The 15,655-nt window shown below is 34.1% G+C and overlaps 1 protein-coding gene across 1 annotated transcript; it reads right to left on the bottom strand.

Moving 5' to 3' along the window:
• Positions 1–4,516: 4,516 nt before the first annotated feature.
• On the bottom strand, positions 4,517–12,389 carry LOC139716098 (uncharacterized). The gene is made up of 3 exons (XM_071627655.1): positions 12,048–12,389; positions 6,801–6,903; positions 4,517–5,530 (listed from the first exon to the last, which is right to left on the bottom strand). The coding sequence occupies exons 1-3, from the start codon at positions 12,052–12,054 to the stop codon at positions 5,047–5,049; spliced, it is 594 nt and encodes a 197-aa protein (XP_071483756.1). The 5' UTR covers positions 12,055–12,389; the 3' UTR covers positions 4,517–5,046.
• Positions 12,390–15,655: the final 3,266 nt, after the last annotated feature.

The following is a 15,655-nucleotide window of genomic DNA, read 5'->3' as shown; positions in this document are numbered from 1 at the left end:
TTGCCCCAAATCATACGTATCCATAGGCATGAAGTTTTATTACTTCTAAATGCATAGACCATAAAGAATCCATGTATTACGGAGACATATATACGACGATAATTACTACATGTGCGTGTACTATTATTGAGGAGAAGCTAGATTTTTGTCTCCTTAACGTTTTCAGCTAGAGCCTACAGGCCCATCCCATTCAATCGCTTGCTTTGACATTACTCAATACACTGTACACATTTTCCACACACTGCATGCCTAAAGCTGGATCCAGTTAGGTCCTATAAATACAAAATCCGTATAGGCCTAATCATTTTTATGTCTGATAGGCCTACACCAGTGAGTGTATATAGCTCCTATATAAAATGTGATGTATTTGTTCTGTAAAAGTTTGCATGATGGCGTAATATAATGAGGAAGAGGCCGGGGTACAGTGGCGGATCCAGAGGGGGGGGGGGGGGGGGGAGGAGGAGGAGGCGCAACCGGCGCACGCCCCCCTTTATTTTTCGTTAAAAACAAAAGAAATAAAGAAAAAATGAAATGAAACCCGGAAGTGGCACCAGAAATATTAGTCACGCCCCCCCCCCCCCTTTACAGAATTCCTGGATCCGCCCCTGCATCACACCATGCGTACTTAAGAAAATTTAAAATTGCAGGTATGCATTTATGTATAATATATATAAACGTGTAATAAGCCTATATCCCACATACGCAGGGGCGGGTCCAGGATTCTGTAAAGGGGGGGGGGGGGGGCGTGACTGATATTTCTGGTGCCACTTCCGGATTTCATTTAATTTTTTTCTTTTTTTTTCTTTTTTTTAACGAAAAATAAAGGGGGGAGGCGTGCGCCGGTTGCGCCCCCCTCTGGATCCGCCACTGATAAGTGCTTTATACCTATAGAGATAATTCCTACCGGATATGTTGACAAAGAAAGAAATTCTTATAGATATATTATATGAAATTTAAAAATATGCAAAATGTATAATTTGAGGTTGTTTTTCTTGTTTTATTCCTCTCTTCTCGCGCTTTCATTCATCACTCCTTCTTCATCTGTCACTCATTTTCTTTTCTTTCTCTCTTTCTCACTTCTTTCTCCCACACTTGCATTTTCTACTCATTTATTCTCCCTTCATCATTTTCATGTTATTTGATATTTCTTTGTCGTTATACAATTAGTGCAGAATAGGAAGTATTAGGATCAAGATAATGAGACTTTTCTATTCTTTATTGTTCCATATCATAATGAAAATGATTTTATTTTGCTGTTGTAAAACATCAAAAGGAAGTTGAAAACCAGATTCATGCTCGATTTTTACGTATGTCATAATATACATACTAATTAAATCAATTTAGTTTGTACATGCAGTCAAATACATATTTATGAGTTGTCTTGTACCTCACGGTTTCCAGTGTTTAATTCAGTGTGATTTTGAATCATTGTAAAGTAAACATCAATTTAATCTGTTGGCTGATATGGTTTACTGCGTATGTTTTGTATCAATTAATCAATTAAATCAAAAAACAATTCAAAATGAATGTAAAATATGTATATGTGATACTTCTAACAATATATCTTAAAACATTTCTTTTTACTGTAATGAGTGCAGTATCATTCACAGATTGTTGTTCCTCTGTTGATGATGCCATTTAATATACATAAAGAACTAGACAAAAAAAAAATAATTTTCTTTTTTTTTCATATTATAAACTCCTAGATCGGGAATGAAATTACTGTTGTTTTGCGAAAGAAACCCCTTTAATAGGAGAGCGAAGAACTTTTCATTCTTTTGGTGTATTCTTGTAAGGCATAATAACAAGCATAACAAGAACTCCCCATCAGTTCACTGCTTCTTTCCCACTTTCTCTCTCTCTCTCTCTCTCTCTCTCTCTCTCTCTCTTGCCCTCACTTGAGTTTTTGTTTTGTTATGCTTTTGTGATGCCGTCAAGCGATCGAAACAGAAATTCATTTGATGAAAGACAATCTAAATATCAATTGACATCTAGGATCGTACAAATTAGGGAAGTTCTGATGATCATTAATATGGGCTCATATTCTGGAGGTGGCGTTATCTTCCAATACTCAGTCCGATTTATTGTATAACATATTATAGCGATAAAGGCCTTGATATCAAACACGAAACAATCAAACCCGCAATTTTACAGGTGTTCTTAATGGGTTCAAAATCTGCATACAATATTCCTCAATATGTAATTCACTGACACATGCGACACTAAGCAAATTTGGAGTTGTCGTGGATGCGGCATCTTATACAGTATATCAGTGCTTTGTTTTTGCAGGTATTAACTGCAGTCTGATTATGGTATAATGTCAAAGACGGAGGAATTAAAGGACAAGTTCACCTTCATAAACATAAGGATTGAGAGAATGCAACAATAATAGTAGAACACATCATTGAAAGTTTGACGAAAATTGGACAATCGATGCAAAAGTTATGAATTTTTAAAATTTTTGTGTTGGAACCGCTAGATGAGGAGACTACTACAGCTTGTGAGTCATTATGCGTACAACAGTATAAAGAAAATGTAAAAGAAAATTCAACATATTTTAACTTTTCTCGCATAATAAAGGAGCTCTTGACTTGCCTCTTTCTAAAGGCAGGGGGAATAATATTACCCATAACATTTGTCGGTAACGAGTCAGGGGAATGTGTATTTTTTTCAAAAGATGGAATTTTGTGAAATTCTCTTTATATTTTCCTTATATTGTTGTACGCATGTGACATCTAAGTTATTCATACACTGCAGTAGTCTTCTCATCCAGCGGTTACTGCACAAAAACTTCAAAAATTCATAACTTTTGAACGGATTGTCTGATTTTCCTCAAACTTTCACTGATGTGTTCTACTAATATTGCTACATTCTCTCAATCCTTATGTTTATGAAGGTGAACTTGTCCTTTAAGGAACTTTATGACTGTGTCTGTCATATGTGACTAACGTTTACAATATACATAAAAGTATATGCAGAGTTAAATTGTCATATAACAAAGGGTTGTATATCACTAGGCTTATACTACTCAAGACTTCTGTATCGAGATCTTCTGGTGTCTGAGGTTCTTCCGTATTTGATTTTTAGTGATCATGTATCAAGTTAAACAACCTGAAATACTTCCGTATGTGTTGCATTTTTAAGCAACGAATCAAAGGTTAGAAGGGAAATCATTCTTTCCTTTTTCATTCATTCATTCATTCAGTTATTCATTCCTTTCATATATTAAGTTTCCACACAAATCATACAGTGCTGTGTTTACTACATCTAACCCTGACAATGTAAAGTAACACATCGATTAGAAGTTCTAATTGCAGTACATTGTATTACATGGCACAAAAGAAATTGAAATCATTCTCCAGGTACATTACATAACATGACCCTAATATGTAGTACAATTCCAGGCAATGTACTTGATTTGTAGTCTAAATCGCTCAATGAATCTACTTATACGTCATAATTTGCCTAAGTCGTATTCATTATTTTGTTGAAGGAGAATATTCTGATGTTCAATTGAACATTTATGGGCTTGTTAAAAGAAAATGTTCTAAATTACAAGATATCTGTTCTGTGACAAACGCAGTAGGCATTCAAATGGATTTCAATGACCAAACGTACTATCATAAGATTTAAATTCACAGCACTTATTATATACGGAACTTAAAATGAATACTCTTGGCCAGCCTGGTTTGGTGTTTTTTAAACTCATGTTTGCTAATCTGCTTGACGATTTGGATACACAATATCATATTATTGTACACATATATAGTTTGTATGTGCAATGCAATGGGTCACAAAAGTAATACTTGACGTTAGACTGCAAGACTGATACCGATCTTTCAATAAGAAAGCATTATTTAGTGAAAGAAACTATATATGGTATCCTTGAAAAAAGAAACTGATCGCTCAAATACTTGAATGATATACCTTTGTGTACCTGTAACAGTGATGTACGGCACTTAAGATATTTCTGTATAGTTTGAAATTCATGACAAGAAAATGTAAAATCCAGTCTTCTCCACATTTTGTTTAACTATGAATTGATATTCATTAAATTTTCGTCATTATTATAAACAAAAGAAATGGACAATTCAATATATACAATACGTATATATGAAGTGAAAGAAACTATATATGGCATCCTTGAAAAAAGAAACTGATCGCTCAAATACTTGAATGATATACCTTTGTGTACCTGTAACAGTGATGTACGGCACTTAAGATATTTCTGTATAGTTTGAAATTCATGACAAGAAAATGTAAAATCCAGTCTTCTCCACATTTTGTTTAACTATGAATTGATATTCATTAAATTTTCGTCATTATTATAAACAAAAGAAATGGACAATTCAATATATACAATACGTATATATGAAACAGAATATAAGTGATTAGATGTGAAACTATAGTGCATTGATAAACATAAATAAATGAACCCAATATGACAAGTTCACCAATATTATGTATAGTCAAAGAAAAACATAAAACCACCAAATTGTGCATACATAATGTAGCAATTAAATAGAGCAAAATAATAATCATACATTATACATATACGAAAGACATTCAAAGCGCTTTGAAAACAAACCTTAATTTCTTCAGAGCATATGGTAATGCTTAATGGAAATGTTAATGTGCAAAGCTTAACTAATTTACTTTTAGCGTGTACCTCAAGACCATTTGATAATAATGAGTTCCAAATCAACGACATTTCTTTTTGTGTTAGGATGTTGACAACTAGCCGTATTTTCTGATATTGTTGTTACGTCGGTTATCACGTTTTTTAGGATGAAAGAACTGGAGAAAAATTGTGTAAGCTGCCCGTGATAAAATAAGAACATTATATTTGCAATAGCGATGTTGGCTACGTCATTTGACTCCAGTTCCAAAAAGTTAGCGTAGTGTGAGTATTCTCTTTGTCTTACTAGTACTAGAATTTGCAGAAGGGGATAAATTATGATTATGATAAGGAGTTCTTAACGTATGATGTGAAATGTGGAGAAATCTTAGCAGAATGAAAATCACATTATAATAGTAATTGAAGAGTCAAGCTGGTTCTCCGTAAACATCACTGCTACACACTGGTTCATGCTGGGTTGTAGCATTGTTTTCTAACCCACCATTGGCGGGAATAACCAGTGAATAATAGTCACTTGTACCAACATCCGACGAATCGTTATTACCATTGTGACGTGGCTCTCCTATAACACGATGACTATCATTTCCGATCTCAGTATCGACATGAAGAACGTCGTAATACTTATCATCGAACAAATTGTCCACCGGAGGTGTGTCTCCCGTCCCTAGCTCTTCTCCCAGATTCTGGTCTGGAGGTTGTTCAGTGGCTGATTCTTCCTCGTTGTCATGGTTTTGTACAGTCAGCGATACCTCCTCATACCCAGACGTATTCGAACAAGTCTTGAGGTCAGGCGTGTCGGTTTGTGCGACAGTTTCGTACACGTCACCAGTGTCCGTAAGTACATCTCCTCGTTTGATCGTGGCAACCTTTCCTTGGTCATACTTCTCGGATCTAGGGATATTATGTGCTTTTATTATTATTATTATTATTATTATTATTATTATTATTATTATTATTATTATAATCATTATTAGTAGTAGTGCCACTACTATACTACTAGTAGGCCTACTATTATGGCTATTATTACTATAAATATTACGAGCTCGCTTCCAAAAGGCGCTGAATCAATCATTTTTTAATAGATTTAGCACCTTTTGGTTGAAAGCTCTTCATAAGTGCGTGTGTGTGTGTGTGTGTGTGTGTGTGAGTAAGAAATTAAGTTTGAGACTGATGTAATTGCTCTCTACTTTTCCTTTTGATCAATCGTTCGGTCTATCATGGCCTTCATCAGGATCTTGGGCAGTAGTCATGGTAGTGGTTGGATTGTGAGACGTTTGAATTGCATCATAACAGTGTGTGGATATTTTCCATGTGCAGACTCATGATCTGCATTTTGCTATCTCTCTTGTGTGGTCAAGGGACTGTGTGTCTCTGGAGTCAACTCCACTGCATAGACACACAGAGACACACATCCCTTGACACACAGGCTGAGGGACCATTAATTTTCATCAGATGGAGTTCCCTGCTCTTTGAGATGTATGAATGAAGCTGGATTTTTGACATGCATAACCTACGTAAATTACTGTCTAAAAAAAATCGAGTGAAAATATTCATTCTTGAAGGAGTGAATACAAAGAGTGAATTAAGACGGAAATTGGAGTGTATTTTTAATTAAATGTTCATTTTCTCTCATTTTGGAGTCACCTTAGGGATCACTCGTAGATTCTGTAGTGATCCCTGAGGTCACTCTAAAACGAGTGAAAAAAAAAAACATTTTCACTCAAAATTCACTCCAATTTCACTCTAAATTTACTCCTTACTCTTTTTTTGTATTCACTCCTTCAAGAGTGAATAATAATTTTCACTCAATGTTTTTAGAGAGTACGTTATACAAAAAAAAAAATCATAAGATCTATTCATTTTTGCTTTCAGTCTAGATGTTTTGAATGAAATATATGAGTTTGACGTATAAAATCATATAACATGCTATTGACATTGTACATCATTATCAACAGCAACAAAATGTTGCCAATAAGACTAACAGAGTTGAAGTGTCCTTTAAAATCATGTAATGCGACTTCAATGAACAATCTGAGGACGGTCTTACCCCAAAAGGGGAATATATCTATGTATGTATAATCTTGCTATTAATGTAGAAACTTTATTTTCAACTCCCCCCCCCCCCGAAGCTGATTAGGTGCAGCCTATAAATGACACTCACCCCTTTCGACGTAGGTGAAACAGGCAAAATGCAACCATGGTAACGAGGACTATCAAGAAGACGATGCTCACCACAGCGATGATAACCGGGTAACCAGGACAACCTGAATATTGATGATTTCGATTTTAATTATGCATCACTGTCAGTGGTTGTTTAAAGGACAAGTTCATCTTTGTATACATGTGAAATGACAGAATGCAGCAATATTAGTAAAACATGTAAGTGACAGTCTTAGAAAAATCTGACAATCCGTTCAAAAGTGAAGAATTTTTTAAGTTTCTGCGCAGTGACGTCATAAGCTATCTTTTGAACAAAACGAATCAAATATCAATCAAAATGACAATTTTTTTGATAATTATGTTTCTGACAGTTTTAATTCATCGCCGCAAGAATTAGACTATGATTTTGACACAGAGAACCAATTGCAAAGTCCGTCTTCTGAATATCTTACTCAATCCCAATTTACCAATGTTGTCAAGGAATATGATAGTACTACTTTTTCTCTTTTACATTTTAATATCAGAAGTATTAATAAGCATTTTGAAGAATTGAGGTTATTTTTAAATAGTCCCATCATGCATAATATCTCGGCGGTAGGTTTAACCGAAACCTGGCTCTCTCATGACTCCAGTCTTCCCTTCGCTCTCGACGGGTACGATTTAGTGGTTAATAACAGACAAAATAGGGTAGGTGGAGGCGTTGCCATATATGTTAAACAAAATTATGATTATGTAGTCCGCGATGAGTTCACCAGTATGACTGATTTTTTTGAGTCTTTATTTATTGAAATCACAGTTCCAGGCAGCAAAAATATAATCATAGGTGTAGTATATAGACCACCAAATGCGAATACTAAATCATTTTTAGATTATTTTTCGGATTTGGTTAAAAACCCACTTTTTATCAACAAAAATTGTTTTATAATGGGTGATTTTAATATAGATTTGCTAAAACAGAATAATATGTCGCAAGATTTTTTGGAAATATTTTTGTCTGCCTCTTTTTTACCCTTAATATCTAAACCCACACGTATAGTTAATGAATCTGTTTCTTTAATTGATAACATTTTTTGTAACATTCTTCCTCCTCCTGATTCTTTTGTAGTACTCTCAGATATCACCGATCATTTCCCCATCTCGACTGGTTTTTCTTTAAATGGAGCAGTTAATAATAAAAACAACAATATATTTAAACGAAGAATTACTCATGAAAGTATAGCCAGGCTAGGTGCTAGCTTAGACACCGCAGACTGGTCCTGTATCTTTGATACAGATGATGTTAATTTGTCTTATGAATATTTTATGAAGATTTTTATCCAACATTTGGACATTTGTATTCCAAAACGTAGAGAAAAATCAGCTAATTACAAAAAAATACCCAGGCTCCCATGGATTTCAAAATCGCTCCTGCGTTCAATAAATAGAAAGAATAATTTATATTACAGATTTAAAATGAAACGTACTGAGCAATCAAAGTTGAAATACACTAGTTACAAAAATACTTTGACGAAAATTATACGAATAGAAAAGAAAAAATATTATACTAATCAGTTACAATTTTACAGGCATGATATGCAAAATACATGGAAAGTTTTAAAGCAAGCCATGAATATATCAAATGTTAAGTCAAATATTACAAAAATTAGATTTGATGGTGAAATTCTTGAAGATTCTCAACAAATTTGTGATGTTTTGAATAACCATTTTTCTTCAATTGGGGAAAGCCTGGCAAGTAATATTCCTCCCTCCACAAAACATTTTTCCGAATTTTTGGGTCCCCCAAATTCTAGTTCAATATTTTTTAATCCAACATACACTCAGGAGATAATTAATATTGTCTCTGATTTCAGTTCCAAAAAAAGTGCTGGACACGATGACATCAGCAATTTTCTTTTAAAGGGGGTAATATCGTCAATTGCGGATCCCTTAGCTCATATATTTAATCTATCCCTTTTTAATGGCACCTTCCCCGAAAGTATGAAAATAGCAAAAGTCATCCCCTTGTTTAAAAAAGGTGACAAATTAGATGTAAATAATTACCGACCAATTTCTTTGTTAAGTGCATTGTCAAAAATTCTTGAAAAAATTATTTATAAAAGAACTATTAATTTCTTTAAATTTAATTATATATTTACGAATTCTCAATTTGGATTTAGGGAGAAACATAGCACCACACATGCATTATTGAGTTTTATAGAAAAAGTGGCACATGCTATCGATAAATCTTCTCATTTGATAGGTTTGTTCCTGGACTTCTCCAAGGCCTTCGACACCATCAATCATGATATTTTACTTAACAAATTACACCATTATGGAGTGCGTGGGAAGGCCTTGGAGTGGTTCAGGAGCTACCTCATGAACAGGAAACAATATGTTTCTTTAAATGGTTGTAATTCACAAATATTAAATATTAAATGTGGGGTGCCACAGGGAAGTTTATTAGGTCCACTGTTGTTTACTGTTTACATAAATGATTTTTGTAGATCATCAGATGTTCTTTCTTTTATTCTTTTTGCAGACGACTCAAATCTATTTTTTTCACACAATAATCTTTTTACCCTTGTTAATACAATAAATTTAGAATTAGAAAATGTTGCCCAGTGGATAAAAGCAAATAAGCTATCTCTTAACCTTCAAAAAACAAAATATATGCTCTTTAGTAATTCTACTGAGGCATTACCTTTTGATATTGTTTTAGATGGTACTCCACTCGAAAATGTCTCCCATATAAAATTTCTTGGAGTAACAGTTGACAATAAGCTGTCCTGGAAATTTCATATTGACAGTATATGTAAAATTGTTTCACGTAATATTGGTATAATTAATAAGCTTAAGTTTTGTTTTCCTTTGTCGTCCCTGCTCGTATTATATTCATCCTTAATATTGCCACATTTAAGTTACGGTATTCTCGCGTGGGGAAATACATATAAAACATTCTTAGATAAATTACTTTTATTGCAAAAGAAATCACTCCGTGTTATATGTCATACTGCATTTTTGTCCCATACTGACCCACTATTTTATGAGCATAAAATATTGAAAATTAATGATTTGTATTTGTTTAATCTAGGACAATTTATGTATAATTATAATAAAAATAATCTCCCAAATATATTTGAAACAATGTTTCAAAGAAATCAATCCATTCATAATTATCCAACACGGCGATCAAATGATTTCCATTTGCCATTACTGAGAACTTTGTTGGCTCAAAACACATTTATTTACGACGGGCCAAAGTACTGGAATTCACTTCCCAGTAACATTACTACTGCTCAATCTCTGAATTCCTTTAAGAATAAATTAAAACCATTTTTATTGAAACTTTACAACATCCAACAGAGTTAGTTTCCCTTTATCATCTCAGTCAAGTCATCATTTTTTTTTTTTACATAAGTCCTCCTATTAAACTATGTCCCTCTCTGTGTTTTAAATATAACGATGTGTTTTTTTTTTCTCCTGCATTCTTACCAACATAACTACGTATAAAAAATGTTTTGCATTACATTCAATCCAGCTTGTATTTTATCACTTATTTTACATTATGAAATCCAGATTGCTTGCGTCCACGATGGCACATGCTGTAGTTCCCTCTTTTTTCTCCCTTTTTTTTTCCTCTCTTTTTTTCCTCTTCTTTTTCCTTTCCTTTTCTCTCTTTTTCCTCTTCCCAATCATTTTGATGTCAGTTGACATCGGTTCGTTTATTGTGTTTTATATTGATGTTTTGTGTATTTTTCTGAGGGTCCCATATCGTACAAGCTTTGCTTCTTAGTGGGACCCTCCACTTCCATCCTCATCCTTAGTTGACTTGTATTATACGCTTTATGTATTTAACAAAGATGTAATCACATCTACTTTTCACTTTCATAATTTTCTTATGTACCTTTTCAAGTTTTGTTCTGTATCACAAATATCCCGTGTATACGCAATGTACATAAAGTTCTTTGTTCATTTTGATGGAGGTGAAAATAAAGTTGAAAGTTGAAGTTGCTATCGTAGTAAATGTAGTCTTCTCATGCATCCAGCAGCAGTGACTGCGCAGGAACTTCAAAAATTCATAACTTTTGAACGGATTGTCTGATATTCCTCAAGCTTTCACTGATATATTCTAATAATATTACTGCATTCACTAAATTCACGTGTTTATAAAATGTGAACTTGTCTTTTATTAATTCATATGCAATATGGAAATATCTCGGTATCATGCTGCTTAATTGTTATTGCAAGAATATCGAGGTCGATTTATTTAAAAACCCAAATAGATCTCAAAGTTTTGCCACTTCGATACTGCTACAGATTAGAGTAACAAATATACTGCTCTCCATTCAAACTTAAGCCACCTTGATAAACATGTGGATCGAGTAAAAGCGGTAATATTAGTAGAACTCATCAGTGAAAGTTTGGGGAAAATCGGACAATCTGTTCAAAAGTTATGAATTTTTACAGTTTCTGCTCAGTCACTGCTGGATGAGAAAACTACTACAGTGCATGATGTCATGTGCGTACAACGATAATAAAGAAAATATTAAGAGAATTTCACCAAATTTCACTTTTTGAAAAAAAAAGTGCACATTTCCTCAACTCGTCACTAATGTATGTTAGGGGTAATATTATTCCCCCTTGCCTTCTGAAAGAAGAAAATCAAGTGTTAATCTATTTTGCTAGAAAAGTGAAAATATCTTGAATTTTCTTTATATTTTCTTTATGTCGTTGTACACATGTGACACCAGAAGCTGTAGTAGTCTTTTCATCCAGCAGTGACTAAGCAGAAACTTTTCAAAAATTCGTAACTTTTTAATGGATTGTCCGATTTTTCTCAAACTTTTGCTGACGTGTTCTATTGATATTGCTGCATTCACTCAATCCACATGTGTATAAAGGTGGACTTGTCCTTAAAAAAAGCCATAACTAATGCAAAGTGAAAGTAATATTTCATCATTATTTCGTGATTTGAAATTGATTTCAACTGAAACATCCCTGTACATTAATTTCAGCTTAGTCTGTCTCTATCGTTTCTTATAACTCCAATCTAACTGAAAATGTATTTTGCAGCCGAAATTGTAATTCATCTCAGCGTTCATTCTATGATTTAAAATCTAACTTCTAACGGGTTGCTTACGTGTGCGTGTATGTGTGTGTGTTTGTCTGTCTGTCTGTCTGTGACTTTCCTTTAGTACATCACATGGCATTTATCAAAACTGAAAAATTTAGGGCAAAGTTAAAAGGAAGTAACTTTTACGTTTATTACCTTGCATCGCGGAGTTGCCCCTTCTTGGGCGACGCGTTTCTCGTCAGAGTCGTAGAGTAGTGGCTCTTTGACTACAGATACAGAGACTTCTGCGTTGACTGTATACAGCAGTCATTACCAGTCCTGCGCTGCTTCAAATGAAAAAAAAAATCTAGGCAAAAAGGTACAGGAACCTTACCGCCGGCTGCAGTGGCTTAGCAAGATGACCAGGATTAGTAATGAAAAGCCGCAAGTTCATATTCCATCCAGATATCTACATGCAGACGATGTTACTGTTGTCTACACAAAGTAATGTGAAGCTCACTGCGGCTAGGCGTTCATCCACTCTGAGAGTCTGGCCATCCTCAGTTAATCATTTAATAAGTATAGGATATATTTAGTGGACACAATAACGCTGAAAGTAACAGCCTGTGCAAACTGAGAAAGAAGGAAGTAGGTGGATTAAACAATAGCAGTTCGCCTGATAGGCCTATCAGGCCCTTAACGAGAGTTTCACTAGAAGGCTTAAGAGCAGACATAATGACATAATGGCCAAGATGTCCAGTCCGAATCCCTATTGTCGGGTAAAATTTCAAATATTGCATGGTCAACTGCCCCAATCACCAATCAATAACCGTTATCAGTCTTGGCATAGGTTCTTGACAGATAAAAACTCTTGTGTTCGATCGGATTCTGTCGTGATTATTGTTGCCTTGTAGGCACATCGCAAATAAAGTAGTCCGTGGGCGAAATTTGTACAAGTTGTATTTGTGAATCTGTCGCTGAATTTACAATAGTTGATGAAAAAAAACCAAAACCCTATGGCAATGCGTTCATGATGGTTAAGATAGAGTCTACAGCTTGTCTGCAGTTAAACGAGTTCTTATTGTAGGTCAGCATTACCATTCCTGCAATACGTGGGTAAAATTGACGATGAGATTATAGCACCAGTCAAGTATTTCTTCCTGCATGCCTTCTATGAATTTCACAGTTCTTTTCGTACCCTGTAAAAATGGATCATGGTGAGTTTTTTTGTTTGTTTTCTTTGTTTTGCTTTTGTTGTTTTGGGGTGTTTTACGCTAGTGTACAGTGTGCTTTCCAGAGGTTTTTGCGTAGTGCAGGAAAAAAAAATAATAGGAAGAACCCAATTCTGTATTCCATCATCTATGGGTATGAGTCTTATTTTCCAAACCTCTTTGATATGCAGAGGAGATTACAATTAACACACTCACACACACATAGACACACACACACACACACACACACACATATATATATATATATATATATATATATTCATATGTATATATGTATCATATATATATGTATATATACATCACATCTTATTCATGTGTCTGTGTGTGTGTTTGAAAGTTTGCATGATGAAGGAAATGGGGATGAGAGGCCTGCGGTAACACGTTCATGTGTAATAAAGTCCTTGAAAAGACCATCGTTTGCGAAAGATTTTGAAAAAAAAAAGGAGTGAAGAATTCCTCTTCACTCTTCATCCCTTTTTATACTATTCTTATAAGGTACAAAAACAAAAATGATGTAGTCGTACTTCCTGAAAGTTCATTATCTCTTTCTCTCTCTCTCTCTCTCTCTCTCTCTCTACACACAACTCTCTCCTTCCTTTGAGTATATTGCTTTGTTACGCTTTCGTGATGCCTGGAACGGATCGAAACAGAAATTGATTCGACGACAGAAAATCTAAACATCAACTGACATCTAGTATTGCACAAATTAGGGAAGTATAGTCATCATTTAATATGGGCTCATAATATTGTTAGCGATATCTCAAATTGGCTTTCCGTGCAAATATTGAAATCTAATGTAGCATGTCAATATAATATCTCACATGCATTAAGTAATACCATCTTGGAATTGTTTTTTTTTTCACACGTACTTACAGTGAAATTCCACTCCATAATAACGTCAGAAAGGGAAAGTAGCGCATAAATGGTACACACTATTTCTGAATATGAAAACCATTCACACACTAAGGAAATATAGAGCTGTCGAGAACTAATTTATAGGCCTATACTGTATATCCGATCTTTGTTCTTGCAGAGATCTGATATAGACTGCAATCTGGTAATTGTAATTGTCAGAGTCGGAGGAATTAAGGCCGGACACTTAAATGAACAACTTTAGAAATAATATAGATGAAAGCATGCAGACTTGTAACATGCAAATTGCAATGCGAGAGATTGTATCACTTGGACAATATACTACTCCAGACTTCTGTATTAAGATGTACTGAGGTCCTTCCGTACACAATGTTTTAATTTTTAGTAATTATGCATTACATGTGCATTGTGTACAGCGAGACACGTTGCGTTTTGAACAACGAATGAACGAATAGAACGAAAATCTCTAATGTGACTATCAGTGCATTTGAATCCTTTCTAAAGCAATTTGATTTGATTTATTGGTTCCTGCATAATAATTGTTCATGTAGATAAATATACATGTGTATACATTGTTGATGCCATACATATACGTAAACATTAGTTGTTAACAACGTAATTTTCTGCGTTGCCTTTACAAAATACAGCAGAACATATCAGCGATACTTAATATTGGTAAATTAGATTATGCATTTTATTTTGCAATCTAATCTGTAGAGTGTAGTTAATCAACTTTTACATTACATGTGCCCATTTCACATGTATTATTTTGTTGAAACAATATGTGTATGATTTATTTTCAAGGGTACATTCTATTTTAACAAGCCTCTGGCTTTCTCAGAACTGTACCTGCTACATTTTGTAAACATTTTGTATCGAAACGATTTTTATTACTGAATAAATGTATGAATTGAATTGAATTGAAACGTTTCTGTGCCAATTCATGAGTCAAGTATTCACAGATTTCACACATAGGTCTTGTACATAAGATGGAAGGAAATAAAAGTGCACAAAGTGAGTTCAGGAGAAAATTCTGCTGTGCAAATGGATTTGGGCTTGCTGGAAAAACGTGACAAATTACAAAACATCTGTTGTGTGGTATACGTCGTAGGCATTGAAATGATGTCAATGAACACACGTATTACAATATGTATACAGTGTGTAACAAAGTCACAGCACTATACGATTCTTCAATGCTCTATAAGATAGCCCTAATTTGGTGCGTCCTTAAACAAATGTTTGCTAATCTGTAAGGCCATCTGGATACACGATGAGCAAATCACAATTATGAGTCATAAAGCGCTATGTCTATTTACAAACTACTAAGAGCGTTCGTAGTTCTCTCCGTCATAATGTTAAAGAAAATGGATACAATACAATACAATACAATGCAATATCATACAAGGCAATACAATACAATGATAATGTGATTAAATTCAATTTTATATTAATTCAGCACTTGTCAATATAGAAAAAAATACACAATATATGCGGTTTACACAAATAGAATAATAAATAATAGTAATAAATATGATAGTAATGATAATAAGAATAATAATTACATTTACGTTATGAACACACGTTTCTACGCGCACTGGTCCTGTCTTTGGCACGATAATATAAGGACAAGCCAAAATAAAAATAAATATCATGCATAAGTGAATTCCTTTTAGTGACTTTACCCGTAAATATATAGACAAAATACAGCATAAAAACCAG

This window comes from Diadema antillarum, unplaced genomic scaffold (assembly GCF_040938485.1).
Source record: "Diadema antillarum isolate AM-2024a unplaced genomic scaffold, OU_Dant_1.0 scf00000061, whole genome shotgun sequence".
Classification (NCBI taxonomy): domain Eukaryota; kingdom Metazoa; phylum Echinodermata; class Echinoidea; order Diadematoida; family Diadematidae; genus Diadema; species Diadema antillarum.
Note: the sequence above shows the minus strand (reverse complement) of the source record. Positions and strands in the feature narration are given on the sequence as shown.